The sequence below is a fragment of the Bos javanicus genome, chromosome 1 (assembly GCF_032452875.1).
Source record: "Bos javanicus breed banteng chromosome 1, ARS-OSU_banteng_1.0, whole genome shotgun sequence".
Classification (NCBI taxonomy): domain Eukaryota; kingdom Metazoa; phylum Chordata; class Mammalia; order Artiodactyla; family Bovidae; genus Bos; species Bos javanicus.
The window spans coordinates 96,157,079-96,180,082 of record NC_083868.1 but is presented as its reverse complement, the minus strand read 5'-3'; the positions used below and the strand labels follow the sequence as shown (position 1 = coordinate 96,180,082).

Genomic DNA, 23,004 nt, shown 5'->3' with positions numbered 1-23,004 from the left:
GTGACTGCAGCCATGAAATTAAAAGACGCTTATTCCTTGGAAGGAAAGTTACGACCAACCTAGATAGCATATTGAAAAGCAGAGACATTACTTTGCCAACAAAGATTCATCTGCTCAAGGCTATGGTTTTTCCTTGGTCATGTATGGATGTGAGAGTTGGACTGTGAAGAAGGCTGAGCACCAGAGAATTGATGCTTTTGAACTGTGGTGTTGGAGAAGACTCTTGAGAGTCCCTTGGACTGCAAGGAGATCCAGCCAGTCCATTCTAAAGGAGATCAGCCCTGGGATTTCTTTGGAAGGAATGATGCTAAAGCTGAAACTCCAGTACTTTGGCTATCTCATGAGAAGAGTTGACTCATTGGAAAAGACTCTGATGCTGGGAGGGATTGGGGGCAGGAGGAGAAGGGGACGACAGAGGATGAGATGGCTGGATGGCATCACTGACTCGATGGACGTGAGTCTCAGTGAACTCCGGGAGCTGGTGATGGACAGGGAGGCCTGGCGTGCTGCGATTCATGGGGTCGCAAAGAGTCGTACACAACTGAGCGACTGATCTGATCTGATCTGATCTGATTTCCTGTCTGTCTAATGTGTTGAACTATGCCAAGATTAGCTCCAAAGCTAGCACGTGCAAGTAAATCCTCTAGACATGGATCCTGGCTCCACCTGAGTCTGGCAATGAGAATGTCATTGCTAGCCTTTGGTCTCATCCCAGGAGGGAGCTAACCAAGACCTGCAGGATAATGCAGAGGGTATACTGGATTGTGCAGAGCCCCCTGGAAGAGTCAATCAATATGGATTAATGTCTCAGTTGAGGCACTCCCAGGAGGAAGCCGGACCCAGTTGGATCTTGAAGGAGGGGAATCCGGAGGAGAATCAAGGTAAGAGAAATTATGCAAAAGGATGGACAGAAAGAATACAGGGAAGTGAGACAACCCAGTCTGATGAGCACAAGGAGTGGGAAAAAAATTCTTGCTCCATATGAAAGCTCTACTGGGAAAGAATGGCAGTGGGGCTAAGGATGGGGCCATGGGCAAACTTAAGTAAGAAAGGGACTTGGGAACATCATTAGCAAACACTAGGTAACAGCGGTCTTAACTTAAGAGAGCTAAATGTGACCTTGCTTTGACGTGGCAATTATACAGTACAGATGATTTTTTGTTTTCCTTCATTCTGTTCAACCAGACCACTAAGAAAAAGGCCTCACTGAGCAGAAATTTGTAAATTCATCTGGAAATGTTTGAATAGCTTTGCATCACAGGTCTGATAGTATGGGTAGAAAGCAACATTAAAATAGGAAGACAGGTTACAGATGCTAGTTGTGCCCCTCAGTTCAGTTCAGTTCATTCGCTCAGTCGTGTCCAACTCTTTGCAACCCCATGGACTGCAGCACGCCAGGCTTCCCTGTCCTTCACCAACTCCTGGAGTTTACTCAAACTCATGTCCATTGAGTCGGTGATGCCATCCAACCATCTCATCCTCTGTCGTCCCCTTCTCCTCCTGCCTTCCATCTTTCCCAGCATCAGAGTCTTTTCAAATGAGTCAGTTCTTCGCATCATGTGGCCAAATTATTGGAGTTTCAGCTTCAACATCAGTCTTTCCAATGAATATTCAGGATTGATTTCCTTTAGGATGGACTGGTTGTATCTCCTTGCTGTCCAAGGGACTCCCAAAGAGTCTTCTCCAACATCACAGTTCAAAAGCATCAATTCTTTGGCATTCAGCTTTCTTAATAGTCCAACTCTCACATTCATATATGACTACTGCAAAAACCATAGCCTTGACTAGACAGACCACTGTTGCCCCTCAGGCCATGCTAAATGACTTGTCAGATTTAAAGCAGAAAAAATAATCTAATGAAACTGTTAAAATCTTTCCATTTCAGTGATCAATGGGAGACTGTTGGACGTTGGACTCAATTTAAACCAAAAAAAAAAAAAAAAAATTATTTTTGGATGCCAAGTGTCTCACTCAAGTGGATTTTCATGAAACAGTGAAATGACAGGGCCTAAATGTAAATACCACCAAAGCCCAGGAAGCTGGAAAGAAAAACAACCAGTAGGGAAAATCTGCTGCTGGTGGTCAGACCCAGCAGCACTGATGCCCAGCAATTCCATGCTCAGCTTCGCTTGAAATAACAAACTCGTTAACGAGGGAGGGCTCGTGTGCTCCGCTGTCATGGTGATGGGGAAATCTCAGCCAGCAGCAAGGGGAACTGACCGGGCAGACTTAGCAGACACCAGCCCTGGGAATAAAGTCCAAACGTGCTTCATGTTGTAGGGAGGTACATTTGTATCTTCAGAAGAAAGACTGGCGGTGGGATTCACAGCCACAGTCAGAGGTCAGCTAGAAAAAGAGCAGCTTGTGTAAAAAGCATCTGCCCTAATACCAATCTTCCTTTGCATAAGCCTCCAAACCCTGTTTCCTATTTCATTCTTTTGGCCTTTGAATTATTCAGACACAGAAATCTAAGCCTAATGTTGGGACAAGGGTATAACAGGTACAGACTTTGCTATTCTGTGCTATCTCTATGGGGAGAACCTAGAAAACTGGAAGAGCATGGCAGGCCACAGTGATTAATCCAAACTCTACTTCCAGGCTCATCTACATCAACGAGGAGGGAAGGTTTCTTCTTAAATACTCCCTGGCTGGAGATCACACACACATTCCATGCTCACTTACTCTCCAGGGTCAAGAAGAGGCTTATGATATATGACTAAAATATATTCTCTCCACTCAATTGCCTTATAAATCTAATTAACATGTTTAAAACAATTAAAAAGTTAGAAACCATGGAATGTTTTTTGTTTGTTGCTGTTATTACTGTTGAGCTTTTTTTCTTTTTACTACCAGCAGTTCCAACTCCGGACCACAAAGCAATCTGTGAAACTCAACCTTCTTTCTAAGTCTTCATATAAAGTTATTCTTTCTGGAAAAAGAAGTGAATGATAGTTTACTGAATGAGTACAGTCACCTCCAATTGAGTATAAATGGCTATTATGTCAATGGTGTAGAGCCGTTCTCAAAGTGGTCTGGGGACCTGTGAGGGTCTCAGATCCTACGGGGCAGGGGAGAGGGGAGGTACACGAAGTCAAACCATCCAAGGTATAACTTTTTTTACTCACTTCCTTCATGATTGTACAATGGAATTTTTCAGAGGCGACGTCCCTCTGGATGACACCATCACTCTGCTGTTAATGAAACAGGTGCCTGTAGAGTCTTGTACTTTAAAAACCTCTCATAGTTTTAATAAGCATCGATAGTTATAACTCATATAAACAATAAGCATCGATAGTTATAACTCATATAAACAAAAGATTTTGGGGGACTTCTCAAGTGGTCCAGTGGGTAAAATCCTCCTTGCAATGCAGTGGACATGGATTTGATCCCTGGCCGGGGAACTAAGATCCCACATAGGTGGGGCAGCTAAGCCCACTTACCACAACTACAGAGTTCGGGAGCCCATGACCACAGCGAAGAGCTGGAATGCTGCAACAAAGATCCAGTACAGCCAAAAAAAAAAAAAAATTTATTTTTAAAGAGGTTTTTGGAGTCCTCAATAACTTTTAAGTGTATAAAAGGATCCTAAAATATTACAAGCAGCAGAAGTCTTACTAAGAGAAGGCTTCCATTCAGAATCTAAATAATAACTTTGTAACAGTGTCACACAAGCAGCTGGGTGTTTAAAAATAAAAAAGGTAAACATCCTTTAACTTGTTCCTTTAAGTGGTAGAATTCCAAGGATCTCCAGCTCTTCCTAATAGTTTGGCTTTTTCCTTGCCTGGGACTGTTTGCTGTTTCTCCTCTTGGACAGAAGGCATTCAGCTAATTCACCGTCCACTGTTCCTCCTTTCTGTTTTTACAAATAAATCCTTTTCCTGAAATGCCATCCACATGGTCATGCACTGAGGTTCTTAATCACATATCTCCTTGTCTATTACTTAACTTCTCCCCATTGTAATGATCACCTTTACTCCTTGACTCTTTTTTAATGATTATTTCACAATCTGTTTTTTTTTTTAATGTGATCTATCACAAAAGATACACTTAACTGTCTCTCCTAGAATGTCTTTCTTTTAGCTCCCTGCCTGGCAAACTAAAAGGTTCCCTTGCACAGCCCTACCCTCTATCTGGTCAGCTTCTTCCCGGTCCACAGACGGCGGGCCAGGGTTTGATGGAATACAGCCTTGCTGAACTACAGCTTTTGTTTACATACCGGGTTTCAACTACCATGACTGTGAGAGTTTTCTTTTTCTTCCCATTATAAATAGCATAGGAAACATGTTTGAGGACTAAATCAATGAATGAATATAGGACTGTAAATTTAGAAATAAAAAATCTGAGAAAGAAAAGGGGAAGCAAGTGAGCAAAATAACAAACTACACAATTACTAATTATGGTGCATTAAATCTGGAGAGAAGGCTAAGAAAGAAATGGGGTTTGACTTCATCTGTTCCCTTGCCCCATCTAGTAGAATAGGTGTTTAATAAATACTCCTCGTAAACTGATGCCTCTTCTCAAGGGATAAAGTCTAAGCTCTCTGTTCAACGATATACTGAGCATCACTCAAGATGTGGCTCAAGGCAGGTGGGACTTCTTCCAAAGGAAACCTCTTCTAAAGACAGAATCGAGCTTCAGACTTTCCATATTACAACTTGCAGGATGAATTTAATGATAAAAATAAATTTACTTCACCAAGGGAAATGTAATATACCTAAAGGAATTCAGTTTATTAGAGGAAATGCATCGAGCTTAGAAAAGTGAGATAAATTGCCAGGATGGAAAGTAAGAAATTTCATTTAATTACTTTTGTTTTTTGTATGACAATTTTTCTCAATTCATTTTACTGTTCTGTACTATTATTAAGCCATCTCAGGTTATTAATATATCTATTATTTAAATAAGGCTTGCCTTTCCAAGCATTATAGTACAAAGTCTACTAGTCCCTCATCTTATATGTTGATAAGCTGAGGGGAGAAAGCTGAGGCTGCTCTTCAAAATGACTGCCACATGCAAAAAGCACAAATATTTACCTTTCTATTTTCTTCCAGGAAGATATCAAACACATATAAAACATGGGTTCTACCCAATACCACCCAACCACCATCATGATGTTTCCCCAGAGGCGTATATCTTTTCAACTCAAAAAAGTGACCCCCAAATCTCAATATCCACTCACATGAAAATTTTGGGAGGGGGGTTAGTGGTGAGAATGTAATACAAAAATACATTGCAAATTTTATTCACAAATAAAAAAGCAGGTTCTGACAGCAAAGCAGAGAAAACTTTTTTCAACTCAGGCACTTTCTCACTCAAATCTTTGTAATATGAGAGGAGAACTCAGATCATAGTACATGATGAGATCCTTTTCTGCTAATTAATATTCTGTGCAAGGTGTCTATGTTAAATTATCATCATTCACTGCCTTGAAAATGAGCTGTATTCCTTCTGCAAACTTCCCAGAAAATTCTAGGGAAAACAGAAGAAATCAATTCCCTAAGTAAGCACCTACTATGTACTAAGAAGGGCTTCCCGTTGGCTCAATGGGAAAGAATCTGCCTGCCAATGCAGGACGCACAAGTTTAACCCCTACGTCAGGAAGAGCCCCTGGAGAAGGGAATGGCAACCCACTCCGTATTCTGGCCTGGAGAATCCCATGGAGAGAGGAGCCTGGTGGGCTACAGTCCACGGGGTTGCAAAGAATCAGACACGACTGATCAACTAGGCGCACACACACATGTGCTAGGCACACCACACATATTTTCGTCTCAGTTCTCTTAACCATCTGGGAAGTATGTCTCACCATCCATGGTCCACAGATGAAGAGAACAATGCTCATCATAGTTAGATAACAAGCTCTAAGTCATACAGAGAAGAAAAGGGAAACCAGCATTTGATTCCAGGTCTATTTGAATCCAAGACTTGTGTTGCTTCCTCTATACTAGGCTGCCTTCTAGAAGCAATCTCTTAATATCAAGAATCTTCCCAGTGCCAACTAAAAGTTGTCACTTGCCATCTGGTTCTACAAGAATGAAGTCATCGGCCACTGCAGTGGCTGACCTTCACTACACCCTGAAAGGAGTTCAGGATGGAGATCAGGAATGTGGTACTCCATGCTCTGGGAAAAACTGGTAGGATAGGCCTTCAGATAGATATTTTCAGGAGAAGATGCTATGAGCCCAATTTCTTGCACCTCCTCATACCTAGAAAAAGCATTAAAATCATTAATGGAGACATCTGCTCCTCATGACTAGAGAAACCTTCTGCCAAAATATGTGCCTGATTGCACATATACCCCTTCACCAAAATCACATATATGCTGACTCCCACCTACCTCTTTAAAGCAGTTCTTCATTGTTATCTGGGAGGCTGTCTCCCAGGATATAGTCCTCATTTTGCCCCGAATAAAACTTAACTCAAAACTCTCACATGGTGCTTTTTTTCAGTCGACACAACCAAACATGAGACTACTGACACCAGCTGACCTAGAAATAGTGATTGCAAAGGTTCTCCAAGCATTTCCCTGCTGGCTTTCCCTGCGATTTTAATATGTTCTGTTAAATAGAACAATGCAACAATAATACCTTTTCTTTACAAGGGAATTTAGAGAGCAAAACCTATCATTTATATTTTGCTCTTTCTTATCATCTTTGCTGTAATTTAGATAAGCAAAAGCATAGCCACTTAGATTTATTTTTATAGCTGGGTTGAAAGAGGCAGGAAAAATTTTAGCAACTGAAGATACATGAGAGACCAGGAAGTGCCAAAGCCCGCAAGAGTACATGTGACTTCCCCCAGAGGATGGCAAGGGAAGGTGCCCACACATTGTTGACGGGACTCTACATGAATTGAGCCCTTCCCTCAGGAAGCTGCCTGCCCACCTGCCACCCACTGGGCCAGGGGAGCAGAGGCGCTCTGTCACCGTGACCTGCATGCCCTCAGCTATCCCCAAAGGCTGCTCCAGATCAAAAGGCATGTCTGATTTTTAAAACGTATGCACCACAGGAAATGTGCTACACTTAAAATATGTTTTTAAAAAAGACTGGAAGGAAATACATCAAAAAGTTAATAGATTATACCTGGATAGTGGGGTTACCAATTGTGCATTCCTTCTGTATTTTTCTTCTTTATCCAAAATTATCAGAAAATGTTATTTTTCTAGTAAGAAAGATCTATGTAACTGTATGTAGATAGCATTTTAAATATTTCCATTTTCAAATTAAAAAAAAAAAAAGATTAGAAGGCGGTAGCTTGACTATACAGAACAGCTGCTCTGTGGCAGGACCCCCAAAAACAAAGGTCATTCAGAAGATTTAACTACTACAGGCACAAAACACCTAAGACATACGTGCCCAAATTGCCCCGTTCCTGGCGGGTATCCAATGGGTCAGACAATCTCAACTGAATGCTTTCAATCTTTTGTGCCAGGACTCGTCTTTTAACAGGGGTCTCCTTCCTGTTTTATTGTCAATTTTCAAATTTCTAAATTATATCCAATAAACTTACTAGTCTTTTTCATCTACAGACTTGAAATTTAATACACTGCCCCAATTTTTGTTTTTCAGCAGGAATGGCACAATTCCCAGTTCATTCGTTCTACAGCATCACCTGTGTGTCTCTGACAACATTAACTACTTTGGCTTTCACAAGATGCATATTCCTGAATTCTGGTTTATGGCCAAAGCCCAGCAGCTCCCATGTGAGCACTTCCGTGAGTATCCATGGCAATTACAAATGCTTAAAGATGAGGGTACCGACCACAGAGTGCCATTAAATGTACTTTTGACCCTCAAGATCTGTGTGTGCTTCACTTCTCCATGCGGATCCTGCATGTGCACAGAATAAGAAATTACATTTCATGGAAACGGCTTTGCAATAACAAAGACAGGGTTCTGAAAATGAAGGAAGTAAAAATACAAATGTTTAGAAACTACTCAAGAGATTTTTACCAGCAGGTAGTTTATAAATTCAAAACAAGAATATTGCCTTCAAGGATTCCAGCTTGTCCAATTTTGACAAATTTACCTTTGCCATTATTTGTTGTACTGTTTACCACATTTTAGTTCAGGGGGGAAAAAAAAACTAGAATTACATTATAGCTAAAAATCAGAGAACAGCAGAGCTGCAAGGGAATTTAAAGATCTTCAACCTGCTCATTCTAAAGATTAGGAAAATTGTGAATTAGAAATGTGGAGAGAGGTGATCCAGTGGATAAGAATTTGTCTTGCAGGGAAAGTGGGTTCAGCTCTTAATTGGGAAACTAAGATCCCACACCCAGTGGAGCAACTCACCCCACATGCCGCAACCAAGACTCAACAGGGTCAAATAAAGAAATGTATTTTTTAAACGTGGAGAGATGGTGGTAGTGATTTTAGTCGCTAAGTCGTGTCTAACTCTATGGGACCTCATGGACTATAGCCTGCCAGGTTCCTCTGTTCATGGGGTTTCCCAGGCAAGACTACTGAAGTGGCTTGCCATTTTCTCCTCCAGGGGATTATCCTGACCCAAGGATCGAGCCTGGGTCTCCAATCCTCCAGCTTGGCAGGCAAATATTTTACCACTGAGTCACCTGGGAAGCCCATGTGGAGAGATCTCCATTGTATATATGTGGGAACTCTGTCAATGTTATGTTGGCAGCTGGATGGGAGAGGAGTTTGGGGAAGAGTGGACACATACATATGTATGGCTGAGTCGTTCTGCTGTGCACCTGAAATTATCACAACATTGTAAATCAACTATGCTGCTGCTGCTAAGTAGCTTCAGTCGTGTCCGACTCTGTGCAACCCCATAGATAGCAGCCCACCAGGCTCCCCCGTCCCTGGGATTCTCCAGGCAAGAATACTGGAGTGGGTTGCCATTTCCTTCTCCAATGCATGGGAGTGAAAAGTGAAAGTGAAGTCACTCAGTCGTGTCTGACTCTTCGGGACCCCATGAACTGTATGTAGCCCACCAGGCTCCCCCGTCCCTGGGATTCTCCAGGCAAGAGTACTGGAGTGGGTTGCCATTTAATCAGCTATACTCCGATATAAAATAAAAAGTTAAAAGAAAATGTGTCAAGATTAGGTGACTTGACAAAGGACATGTAGGCTGAATGGCAGAGAAGGTCCCAGGCACAGCTTACGGCTGTTTTCTTTACCTATCAATCCTAGAAAGTAAAATAAGAGAGTAAAAATACTTCCAATAGTGTAAAGTTCACTAATAATAATAAAAGGTTAATGTATTATGAAATAAATAATAAATACGTGGCCATGTTCCTCAAAGCAGGGTTCTGGCTTCAGGGAGAAGTGGGAGAAAAAAGATCCCAACATTTCAACAATGAGGAAAAATACATGTACACAAGGAGCAGATCCCTCACCCAAGAGCCACACTCTCCAAGGTTAGGGATGCTGTGTTTCCTGCTGCTGGAGTCAGATGACAACCTCATCCCTCAATGCAGCCTGTAGGCTCCAGGCATCAGAGATTTCCAGATCAGGAGAATCTCAACTCCAGCCTTATCTCTCTGTGTGAAGAGCTAAAGCAATTGACTTGGCCTGTCCCATCTGGCTATAACCCTGTGATTTTTGGCCGGCACATCTGAGAAGTGGTCTTAACAGCCACTGAGCATGTGAAAAGAGCTGACCTAATTATTCATCAATAACAAGACTAGAAGATCCATGCTGAGCTAAAGGCTGACCTGGAGGTTCCTCAAGCTGGCACAGCTATCTGGTTCCTGCCCCTCTGGAATTTGCATGGGGACTTACTGTAGAGTTTCACGGTTATGGTCTTAGACATATAAAAAGGGAAATCGTTGCTAAAAGTCAGGGGATTCCTGGCCTAAGTCAGCTCTGGGAACTTCATTCATTCACTGATTTCTTTATTTGATCACTCTCAAGAGATGGAGAAGGAAATGGCAGCCCACTGGAAAATCCCATGGATGCAGGAGTCTGGTAGGCTGCAGTCCATAGGGTCGCTAAGAGTCGGACACGACTGAAGCGACTTCACTTTCACTTTTCACTTTCATGCATTGGAGAAGGAAATGGCAACCCACTCCAGTGTTCTTGCCTGGAGAATCCCAGGGACGGGGGACCCTGGTGGGCTGCCGTCTACGGGGTTGCACAGAGTCGGACACGACTGAAGCGACTTAGCAGCAGCAAGAGATGGTCCCTACATGCCCACTGGAAGTTGGGTTACCTGTCTTTCCAAGACTCATAATCTACTTGGGAAAATGCACAGACAAAACTTCATATAGTAAAGTGAAATGGAGATATGAGAGACTGAAAGAGGTCATAGAAGCTTTACAGAGTTTGGTGGTGTGTTAGATCAAGAGTGAGTATTCAGGAGGCGGAAGGAGCTGAAGGGCCTACAGGCCAAGAAGGTGGGGTAGCACCTCAGATGAACGAACTTCTGATTAGTATAGCTTTCAATGGTCACTACACATCTTCATCCTTTCATTATTTTTCCTTCCCAAGTAAAAAGCATCATGAATTCCTGAGGACTATGAAAAAATAACAAATAAAAATCAAATAACAAATGTAAAGTGTTCTGAACATATAAAATGGAACACAAATTCTAACGACCATTAACAACAACCAAAAAAAAAAGTGTAATTGCTGCTTTATCTTAAAGTGAGCCATTCAACCAGAATGATAAACACAAAATGCCTGGGGAACCACGGTTGGAGATATAAGGACTAAGATTCTACTTCAGAGAGAGAAGGGAAAGGGTTATTACTTCAACATTTAGTGATTTTGGCTTTTTGAAACCCCCTCAGTAGCCACAGTGACCAAAAACACAGCTTTATGTCTAAAGACAGGGCCTTGTGGGCAAGTAAGTAATTCGGTTCAGCCTCTGCTTCCCTGGTGGCTCAGATGGTAAAGAATCTGTCTGCAATGCAGGAGACCTGGGTTTGATCCCTGAATTGGGAAGGTCCCCTGGAGAAGGGAATGGCAACTCACTCCAATATTCTTACCTGGAGAATCCCATGGACAGAGGAGCCTAGCAGGCTATAGTCCATGGGGTCACAGAGTCGGACAGGACTGAGCAACTAACACTTTCACCTTCCTTAACTGATAATGATATTGTTAATTGTAAATCCACATTTTTTCACTCTTAAAAGAGAGGCAGAACAGAGAAAATATCCTGAACTCACCCTGGTCTTTCAACATTGAGGAGAATAAAGACAAGAATCTGTTCATTCATTCAATCATTCATCACCATTCATTTATACAAACATGAAAACACTGGGCCCTAGTTCCTATGAACTTCCCTCTGGGACAGGACAGTCACTTCCTAGGGCTGCTATAACAACTTACCTCACACTGGGTGGTCTAAAACAACAGAAATTTATTCTCTCACAGTTCTGGAGGATGGAGTACAAAACCCATGTGTCATCAGAGCTGGTTCCTTCTGGAGGCTCTGAGGGAGAATCTGATTCTTGTCTCTCCTCCACATTTGGGTGGGTGCTGCATTCTGTGACTTGTAAACTCACCACTCCAATCTCTCCCTCCCTCCTGTCTTCACATAGCATTCTCTTCTCTATCTGTGTCTTTTCTCCTCTTATTGGACAGCAGCTATATTGTATTATGGGCTTCCCTGGTGACTCAGATGTAAAGAATCCACCTGCAGTGCTGGAGACATGGGTTTGATCCCTGGGTTGGGAAGATCCCCTGGAGGAGGGCACGGCAACTCACTCCAGTATTCGTGCCTGGAGCATCCCCATGGAAAGAGGAGCCTGATGGGCTACAGTCCATGGGGCTGCAAAGAGTTGGACATGACTGAGCGACTAAGCACATACTGGATTATAGCCCACCCTTATCAGGTATGACTGCAACTTAATTTGATTACATCTGCAGACCCTATGTTCTTCTAAAGTTGTATTCATAGATACTGGGGGGTTAGAACTTTCACACATCTTTTGGGGAGACACAATTCAACCACAACAGAGAGCATGTACCCCCACTGTAGGGTCACAGTTGGATTATCTTACCACCTTTTCCGCCAAGCAAGAGGCTATCACTAATGTTAAGGAGGTTACAGCCTAGAGAGACAGAGATTTACAGATCTCTCTATCTCCCTTGCTCTTATTGGCAGTTATGGTTTTAGCTCTGTGGGTTTCACTGTGCCCTTTCTGCCCATCCCTGGCTGAAGACTGTAAGCTCCCAGAGCACAGGCACCATATCTGTTTTCTGCTTCCCATTACATTCCCATCTCCTTGTAGATTGCCACTAAGCATTTAATAAATAATTTTTGAATGAATGGATGGATGGATGGATGAGTGAATGAATTGATTAAATACAAGCAGGAATGACAAAGGCCTATGCATGTAATAGTGATACACACAACAGATCCACAGTGAGGAACAGAGAGGAAGAAATAATTGATTCTGATTAGTAGGATGGTAGAAGATTTCAAGAAAGATTGAACTCAGTCTTGCGGGATTAGTAGGAGCTCATAAATAGGTAAGGAATAAAAGGTATTCTCTGCTGACCAAACAGTATGAGCAAACAGGTATAAAGCAGTTAATCTACAGTTTTTTTGGGGAACAGTTAATAGACCAATTAAGCTGGAGCAAAGGGTACCTAAAAAATGTGAAAATACTTGGGATGAAAAGCAGCTCATAGAGGACTTTGAGCACAGACTGGTCTGAGTGCAGTTGCCACTGATCTTTGTTGAGAAGGAAGATGATGCAATCCTACCTGTGCTTCAGAAGGAAAAAAATAAAACATTTTTTTAGTTTTAAAAATATAAAATTGGGCACTCGCAGCGGCCACAGCGCAAATTCGACTTCACTCGCTCGCAGTTCGCTCTGCGCCCTCTGCAACCATGTCTGACAAACCCGATATGGCTAAGATTGAGAAGTTCGATAAGTCGAAATTGAAGAAAACGGAAACGCAAGAGAAAAATCCACTGCCTTCGAAAGAAACGATTGAACAGGAGAAGCAAGCAGGCGAGTTGTAATGAAGCGTGAGCCGCCAGCATGCACTGTACATTCCACAAGCATTGCCTTCTTATTTTACTTCTTTTAGCTGTTTAACTTTGTAAGATGCAAAGAGGTTGGATCGAGTTTAAATGACTGTGCTACCCCTTTTCACATCAAAGAATGGAGAACTACTGACAACGTAGGCCGCGCCTGCCTCTCCCATCTGCCTGTGTGGCTGGCAGGGAAGGAAAAGAACTTGCATGTTGGTGAAGGAGGAAGCTGGGTGGGACGACAGTGAAATCTAGAGTAAAAAGCTGGTCCAAGGTGTTCTGCGGGCTGTAAAATACAGTTTAATCAGAGTGCCATTTTTTTTTGTTGTTCAAATGATTTTAATTACTGGAATGCACAATTTTTTTAATATGCAAATAAAAAGTTTTAAAACCTGAAAAAAAATATAAAATTAAAAATAAAAGGAAAAAATATATAGAAACGATTCATGTTCATGTTCCTTCTTTATCCTCTTAAGTGATAGTTCTTATATTACTACAAGGAGTATTTTATATTTAACTGTGCATCTACTATGTATTTATTTGCCTAAAGAAACAAGAATTATACACAAGTGATTACATTTTATAGTTATTATCACATCATATATGCCATTTTATTATATACATTATATAATTAATTATATAGCATAATTAAAAGATTATATCTGAGAAGTACTTAATAGGATGATGTCATACTTCTTAAGCGGAGAAGGCAATGGCAGCCCACTCCAGTACTTTTGCCTGGAAAATCCCATGGATGGAGGAGCCTGGTAGGCTGTAGTCCATGGGGTCGCTAGAGTCGGACACGACTGAGCGACTTCACTTTCACTTTTCACTTTCATGCATTGGAGAAGGAAATGGCAACCCACTCCAGTGTTCTTGCCTGGAGAATCCCAGGGACGCGGAAGCCTGGTGGGCTGCCGTCTATGGGGTCACACAGAGTCGGACACGACTGACACGACTTAGCAGCAGCAGCAGCAGCATACTTCTTAAGGGCTTCCCAGGTGACACTAGTGGGTAAAGAACCCACCTACCAATGCAGGAGATGTAAGAGATGCAGGTTCAATCCCTGGGTCAGGAAGATGCCCTGGAGCAGGGCATGGCAACCCACTCCAGCATTCTTGCCTAGAAAATCCCACGGACAGACGGAGCCTGGCAAGCTGCAGCCCACAAGGTCACAAAGAGTCAGACAGGACTGAACTGACTTAGCATGCACGCATGGATGCACAGTTCCTAAACCTTTTCTCAGGACAATAACCTGGAACTGAAAGCCAGGGGAAGATGGACTGTCTATCAAAGAAATAATTCATTTCACCTGTAGCAAAGCATTCCAACTTCTGAATCAAGGCTAATTTCTTTTTCTTTTTCCTGCATTAGGGCTTGGCAAGCCCACAGGCCAATAACGCTCACATCTGAGGACGTAGCAGGGTTACCATCTGTTGTTATCTCCATGAAGCACCAAGGACCCCACTGACATCTGGAGAGTAGCCAAGCCCCATTAGAGTGGGGCCTGAAGGAGATACCCCAGTTATCCAAGGAGATCTGTTCAGTGGCAGAAACTGCCAAATGAAGAGATATTTATTTATGTTCTTGATGCCTCCAGAGGTCTTTGAAAACAATACAAACATTCTTAGAAAGAAGTATTCAACCATTCACTCACCTTATAAAGGAATTCATGATATGGAACTGTTAATCGAGATAAATAGCTACCCACAGGGAATCTGCCCCAGCCAGCAAGTTCTGGTTAGGTAAATGGGACACTGGGTGCATGGGGAGGGCCTTGTGAGCAGAGTGGAAGTGGCATGAAGAAGAAAGAAAATTTATTTCAGCCTCACAAACCCTACCAGGTAGGCCCCAGAATTACTCATTGATAGTCATCTCTTGTTATTTAGGCTATAAGACACCAGCACAGTCAGGACTGTGTTATGTCTCATGCTGGTATTTAAGTCCTAGCACTGTGCAAGCATATAGGTGTCCAATTAACATAAGCTGCCAGGCAGGAGGGTCTCAACCTTAAGCACACCCACTACATATATTAAAGTTACATATATGAGTGAGTTTACCTCTCCCACTGAACAGTAACCTTCCAAAGAAAAGAAAGGGTGCTTGTTTATTCCTAGTACAGTGCCTGACACTTGGAAAGTATGTAATTCCTGAGCTTAAGGGCACTTAAATACCTTGCACAAAGTTAAATAGCTAATTAACAAGAGGCTTAGGTTTGAGCTACATCTGTCTTAATCTATTAATGAAACCTATGCTTTTTCCTACTACTTGGTTTGGCCTAAACCTAGTCTTATGAAAGGACTAAGATACCTTTGGAAACAGGTTAGCCACTGTACTCCAATCTTGTAAGACAATCTGTGTAATTACTTACTATGAGTATCTCAATCATTTAATGTCCAGTCAAAACACAAGGATAATTTAAACATATGCAAAACACATACATCCTAAATACTAAGTCCAAGATGTCATTTTCCAAAATATAGATTTTTAGGTACTAATGTTCCTAAATTTCTGTTTAGAAAGGATCAGTTTAGGTGGGCATAGAAAGTTTTAGAGAAATCCAAAGCAAAAATTTAAAAAAATCAATTCCCATTTTATGTATAGTTTAGTTCCTATTAGGAAATATTGTAAATTTCCTGTACTAACCCATTCTCTTAAAACTCCTAACCATGTTCTTAAATTAAGACAGACCAAGAATAACCTTTCAAAGATAATTATTTTTAAACTGCATTTTCTCACATGGCCTATGGACTGTATCCTTTTGCCAAAAGATTAAAAAAAAAAAACAACTGAAAAACCAACTTCTAAAATGCACTAGGCTTCTTTTATAAATTCTCAAATTAAGACATCTTATTTCAAGCATTTATGCAATATATTTCATTCCAGTAGACTGCAAAAATTAACACTCTACCTACAAATATATCAATAATATGAGTATAAAAGAATATTTATACTAGACTCATTATGTTAAAAAAATACAGGTAAAAATAAAAGGAAATAAATTCTATCTTGAGGAATACTTTATCCTTATTTACTTTAGAATTTTATAGAATTATAGAATGGACAACATTCTGTAATTTTTTAGAAAATGTTATCACTGTTGGGCAGAAATTCCCCACAGTTGATCTCTAACCATAGTCTAGAAAAAAATTAGCATAAAGACATGTTAATATGACAGATAATGTTCTTCCCATTACTGACAAATTTACAAGTTTAACTGTTATAGTTTATAAAAGACACCTTTACCATCCTTTCTTGGAATTGTTGATAAAAAGTTTTGGGAAGATTTTAGGAAAGAGTTCTAGGGCAAGATATTCAGCAAACTTGGTTGGTTGGTTGGCTAGTTGGTCGGCTGACTAAGTAATTAGTTGCTTGGATAAACAAATTCTAAGTGTCCATCTTGGATTCCTGAACCAATACAATGGATTTCTGAATATTTGATTAAAGAATCAAGTTTCTTAAAACCTCTTCAAAGCTTCAGTTTCTCAAGAGAGTCAATGAAAAGCATTGGGACCTTTTTAAGGTACCAGAAGTTAACAAGGAAAATGCCCTAAAAAAAGATCATCAAGAAATTCTCCAGAAGGTTATAATCACCTTGTTGTATATTTGATCCCTGGGTAGGGAGGATCCCATGAAGGAGGAAATGGCAGCCCACTCCAGTATTCTTGCCTGGGAATCCCATGGACAGAGGAGCCTGTCAGGCTACAGTCCATAGGGTGGCAAAGAGTCAGACATGACTTAGCACACACACACATGATCATGATGTGCTAACTACTCTAATATATATTCCACTGATGTCTTCCAGAAGCATCAACTTAAGAAGGCAGGATGTCTTAAGTGTCTGCTTACCAGGGAAGTAGGTTTCTACTGAAATTTCAAACATTTATTCTTAGAGGAATTTGGAGAGATCCTGAGACACTTAATAAAATGACTCTGAAAGCATCAGAAAGGACAGTCATGAAGTATACTCAGTATTTGATGGCCAGTGCCTGCAAAAGAACCTCATTCCCAGAAGAAGTTGACCTCCTTGGTATATTTCTTCTCTTATTACTGATCAGGGCTTCCCAGGTGGCACTAGTGGTACAGAACCTGTCTGCCAATGCAGGAGACATAAGAGACATTGGTTCAATCCCTGGATGGGGTAGATCCCCTGGAGAAGGGCATGTCAACCCACTCCAGTATCTTTGCCTACAGAATCCCATGGACAGAGGAGCCTGGCAGATTATGGTCCATAGAGTCACAAAGAGTTGGACATGACTGAAACGATTTAGCACATATACACACATTAATGATCAAGTCAAAGGAAAGGGGGCCTTCTATGAGTCCCTTGGCTTCTTCCACATTGGCCTATTATACCTGAGTAGCTTACCTGTTCTATAATTAGCAGGCAGTGCTAAACAGAACAAAGATGTTCTGATTTTAACTCACTAGTTAAATATCCATGATGACATTCTAATGTGTCTTGTCTTTTGTCTATAGAGTCAGTAATAGAATCATATAAACTGCTATTAAGGATTTTGAAAGTGAAAGTCGCTCAGTTGTGTCCGACTCTTTGCAACCCCACTGACTATATAGTCCATGGAATTCTCTAGACCAGAATACTGGAGTGGGCAGCCTTTCCCTTCTCCAGGGGATCCTCCCAACCCAGGGATGGAACTCAGGAGATATTGGTTCAATCCCTGGATGGGGTAGATCCCCTGAAGAAGGGCAGGTCATTGCATTGCAGGTGGATTCTTTACCAGCTGAGCCACCAGGGAAGCCCAAGAATACTGGAGTTTAGCCTATCCTTTCTCCAGCGGATCTTCCCAACCCAAGAATGAAATCGGGGTCTCCTGCATTGCAGACCTTCCTGGTTCTTTACCAACTGAGCTATCAGGGAAGCCCAAGGGACTTTAAAGATCCACAAATAAAGAGTTAAATCCAGAAGATGATAAAAATTCAGTAAAATTATATATTAAGGGAAACAAAGAAATTGATTTACCTGTATCACCATCAACTTCCTCGGGTTGAAAATGTAATGAGAAAAGAGATATGATTAAGTTTTATGACACAGGGAAAAAGTATTTCTGATTTCAGTACTATCTGAAAGGATATAGTCACTATTTCTTTGTGGTTCAAAGGTAAGAGTTTCTTATCATCAAGATTTCCTTCTCAAATGTGTGATTCATGAAAAATGAAGCAAAAATACTTAATGCATATCTATTTTTTTGATTTGAACAACAACAACAAGAAACTTGTTAGTAGTCTTCCAATGAAATAATATTAATCCCAAGTGGGCGGACACCACGCAGAGTAATTTTACCTGGTCCTCACATTTTTTAAAGGCCTTGTCACCTTTGTAAATAACTTTCCAAAAGATAGGGCAAGCAAATGGCATTTTAAAGAGGTTGTGTTAGAAAGAAGAAACATATTTGGTTATTAATTTTCTCATTATTATTGGTTTGCCTAAACAGGACTGGCTGCATGTCTTTGTCCAACATGGAGGACCAAATGACATGTCAGACTCTACAGGCAGCTTCACCAGGAAGCAAGTATCAGACACAAGATCAGAGGCTGTGACACTTGTAACTAGGATCATTCCAATTAAAATTAGGAAAGAAAACAAAATAATAAGAACAATTTTTAAAACTGTACCGTAGTGAAATAGGAGAGAAGAGAACAACCATTTCTTTAACAACAGCTGTGCAGACTAATTAAAAAAAAAAAAATCATTCATATACTTTCAAAACCACTCATTCCCAACTGCTGCCTTCATACTGGCAAATCCAAGAAATTCAAGACATGTAAACAAGAATAGATTTGCCCTTAAATCCCAAGGTCAAAGGCAGCATCTGTTGCTTCAGGGTAAAAGAAAGGCTTTCTTTTTGCTGGCTAGTTCATTGTGTGCTTTTTTATTTTAACAGAAGAAAAAAAGTAAATGCATATTTTCTAAATGTTTCCACATTACCTTTAGGTGGTACAAAATAGAAAAACCTGTATAAAAGAGAATAAACATCCAGTATTTTGATATTTGAGTTACATGGATGAAAGCCGGGCCCTGCTGTGATTTTTAAAGCTGACAGAAAATATTATTTTCATACCAAGACCCCCTCTTGCCATTTGGCTATTTAATTATTCAAGGAATTTCTCTGCTTATAAAGATTAATAACATCAACTCAAGCCATTTCTGAAAAGCACTTTCACCTCCTGTAGGAGACAGATGGACCACAGGAAAACATCCTATCACATTACATACGGGCAGACAAAAAGATTTCAGATTACCAGATTAACACAACCAGCAGGGAAAGAAAGGGAGAAGTAGCAAGATAGGAAATAACCGACAAATGGAACCAAATATTCTTCAGAGCCATCATTTTGAAAATAAACATAATTTGGAACCCACTGTAATTCAATTTTACCTGTTTCAAGCTTCCAAACCTGGCTAATTACCATAAATGTCAGTTCCAATTTAACCAAAGACTTTGAAAATCTAGTGGAACTTTATTAAAACACATTGGTATCAGGGGACCAAGACACCACCTGCTTTCAAGGTCTTTTGTGTGTTAGTGAGAAATGTGTTATGAAACCAAGTGTATGCCCTGGACCCACAGTAGAGTAGATTGTGGGATTTTACTGTACTTTCATGTTATTTTAATTACCAGCATCCCCCGAGAAGACATGCTTGCTCCCACAAAATCTAAACACTTCCTATCTATCAATTCTCTCATATATGAACGGACTTCCCAAAAGTATTTCCAGAAGGATGTATATAAAAAGATTGCAATGTCATTAAAATCACAGACGTACTGTATTTGCAGATTCACAGAAGCAGGTGGCGTTCACTTTTTCATGAATATGTTTCTAAAAATCAAACACTCACTTTTAATTCCACAACTCATACAAGGATCATTCTCATTTTCAAGTAAATAATTCAGAAAAAAGTCAAGTACTGCCCCTTCATCAGTCGCGCTCTCAATTCTCACCAATAACCCATTATCATTTACTAAATACCTTCCAGAACTGTTTACAAGCATATATAAAATACATTTTTGCATAATGTGCTTAAAAAAAAACTGGGATCGTACTGTATTTTCTACAATTCCCTTTCACCATCCCAAGTGGCTCAGAAAATATACCAAACACAATCTGAAAACTCAGTCCTTCTACCACAGACCTATGTGGACACAGAGGCAAGCATGCATGCATACTTAAAAAGAAGTGGTACCAAAAAAAGCTCCTTTGTCTCTTATTTCAGCGGTTAGCTACATAGGAAAGCTATAAAGCAAAAATGCCATTTTTTTCCCAACAAAGTTTTTACTTTGGTACTAGTTATTTTACTTTAGTGCAGGACATACCCAACTGTGGCCAGCAGGCAAGATCAGATCCAGTCTGTTTTTTTGTACAAGACCACCTGTTTTTGGTACTAGCCAGTGAGTTTAAAATGACTTCACATTGTTAAACATTTGGGAAATTTTTCCTTAAAGGATAATATTTTGTGACATGTGAAAGCTATATGAAATTCACATTTATGTCTATAGATGCAGTCTGACGGGAATACAGCCATGCTCATTCCTCTGCCTATTATCTAAGGCTGCTCTCATGTTACAAGGGCAGTAACTGAGTAGGGGTGACAAAAAACCCAATTCCCAAAAAGCTTAAAATACTTACTTTTGGCTCTTTACAAAAAGAAGCTTGCCAACCTCTGTTTTAGTACATGAGATTTATTTCCCCAATATCTTACTCATGAAAGTTTTTTTATATGCCATGTGAACACTCTTTCAGTGGGTAAAGATAGTCAGAAGTCACATGGGAGGCAGGAGTACAAAATGGGTCTCTTAACCCAACAAATAGGTAATTTGCATACAGATCAAGTTCCAGCTTCAGTCAGCTCTAAAGTCTAATTCATTCGTCTTTCTGTTGAGCACTCCTGTTCCAGGTCAGCGCTGGCCACCGATGATTCCAAAGTCAATTAGATGGACATCAACTCTGCCCTCAGGGACTTCTAGTCCAATATATTCATTACACTTGTAAGAAATTACAAAAGCATAGATTGGAGGACTGAACGTGGTCTGAGGGGTGGGATGGCATTTGAAAAGATATGAAATAATTTCAGTATCATCAGGTTGAAAACTCTGAAAACACTGTGTAGTTGCTACCCGCCCCCAAAATCAAGTAGCAATGAGAAAACCTGCCACTACCCCACTATCTCTGTGTTCTCACACTCTGTTCTTTATAAGCTTTTATTTAAAGCAAAAGGAGCACTGAACCTCTAATGAGATCTCTATCCAGTTTATGACTCATATCAAAGTCTGAGTGCACCACCAACAGATTGCGAGGGCAAATTTTCTTTTTAGCGTGTGTTAGTCACTCAGTCCTGTCCAAATCTTTGTGACCCCATGGACTGTAGTCCACCAGGTTCTTCAGTCCATTTGAATTCTCCAGGCAATACTGGAGTGGGTTGCCACTCCCTTCTCTAGGGCATCTTTCCAACCAAGGGATCAAACCCAGGTCTCCTACACTGCAGGCAGATTCTTTACCATCTGAGCTACCAGCAAAGCCCTTTTTTAAATGTATCTAATCTAATCTGGAAAAGGTCAGTTTTCATTCCAATCCCAAAGAAAGGCAATGCCAAAGAATGCTCAAACTACCGCACAATTGCACTCATCTCACACGCTAGTAAAGTAATGCTCAAAATTCTCCAAGCCAGGCTTCAGCAATATGTGAACCGTGAACTTCCTGATGTTCAAGCTGGTTTTAGAAAAGCCAGAGGAACCAGAGATCAAATTGCCAACATCCGCTGGATCATGGGAAAAGCAAGAGAGCTCCAGAAAAACATCCATTTCTACTTTATTGACTATGCCAAAGCCTTTGACTGTGTGGATCACAAGAAACTGTGGAAAATTCTGAAAGAGATGGGAATACCAGACCACCTGACCTGCCTGTTGAGAAACCTGTATGCAGGTCAGGAAGCAACAGTTAGAACTGGACATGGAACAAAAGACTGGTTCCAAATAAGAACAGGAGTACATCAAGGCTGTATATTGTCACTCTGCTTATTTAACTTCTATGCAGAGTACATCATGAGAAACGCTGGACTGGAAGAAACACAAGCTGGAATCAAGATTGCCGGGAGAAATATCAATAACCTCAGATATGCAGATGACACCACCCTTATGGCAGAAAGTGAAGAGGAACTAAAAAGCCTCTTGATGAAAGTGAAAGTGGAGTGAAAAAGGTGGCTTAAAGCTCAACATTCAGAAAACGAAGATCATGGCATCTGGTCCCATCACTTCACGGGAAATAGACGGGGAAACAGTGGTAACAGTCGCAGACTTTATTTTTCTGGGCTCCCAAATCACTGCAGATGGTGATTGCAACCATGAAATTAAAAGACGCTTACTCTTTAGAAGGTAAGTTATGACCAACCTAGATAGCATATTAAAAAGCAAAGACATTACTTTGCCAACAAAGGTCCGTCTAGTCAAGGCTATGGTTTTTCCAGTGGTCATATATGGATGTGAGAGTTGGACTGTGAAGAAAGCTGAGCACCAAAGAATTGATGCTTTTGAACTGTGGTATTGGAGAAGACTCTTGGGAGTCCCTTGGACTGCAAGGAGATTCAACTAGTCCATTCTAAAGGAGATCAGTCCTGGGTGTTCTTTGGAAGGACTGGTGTTAAAGCTGAAACTTCAATACTTTGGCCACCTCATGTGAAGAGTTGACTCATTGGAAAAGACTCTGATGCTGGGAGGGATTGGGGGCAAGAGGAGAAGGGGACAAGAGAGGATGAGATGGCTGGATGGCATCACCGACTCAATGGACATGAGTTTGAGTGAACTCCGGGAGTTGGTGATGGACAGGGAGGCCTGGCGTGCTGCGATTCATGGGGTCGAAAAGAGTCGGACACGATTGAGCGGCTGAAGGGAACTGAACTGAACTGAATCTAATTTGATTTCAGTGTAACCAAAACCAGGACCCCTCCATGGAAAACAGAAATTAGACTACCATCCATCTTGCAACCATCCAATGCCATTTAAAAACTAAAAGCAAAACACCACCCTGCCTAATTCCACAACG

At 40.9% G+C, this 23,004-nt stretch overlaps 3 protein-coding genes across 11 annotated transcripts in view; 2 read left to right on the top strand and 1 right to left on the bottom strand.

Annotated features, from left to right (window-relative positions):
- The window catches only part of LOC133254876 (NEDD4-like E3 ubiquitin-protein ligase WWP1), a 33,950-nt gene extending 21,325 nt beyond the window's left edge, over positions 1-12,625 (top strand). The window contains exon 2 of the mRNA XM_061429234.1: positions 12,525-12,625. Within this exon, the coding sequence (XP_061285218.1) occupies positions 12,525-12,625 (101 nt within the window). The remainder of the gene's footprint in view (positions 1-12,524) is intronic.
- Positions 1-23,004, bottom strand: part of TNIK (TRAF2 and NCK interacting kinase) — a 410,943-nt gene that overhangs the window by 261,972 nt on the left and 125,967 nt on the right. The window lies entirely within an intron of this gene.
- On the top strand, positions 12,733-13,211 carry LOC133254870 (thymosin beta-4-like; the record flags this gene model as incomplete). Its single annotated transcript, XM_061429222.1, has 1 exon — positions 12,733-13,211. A coding segment is annotated over one exon (204 nt), but the record flags the coding sequence as incomplete, so codon positions are not given.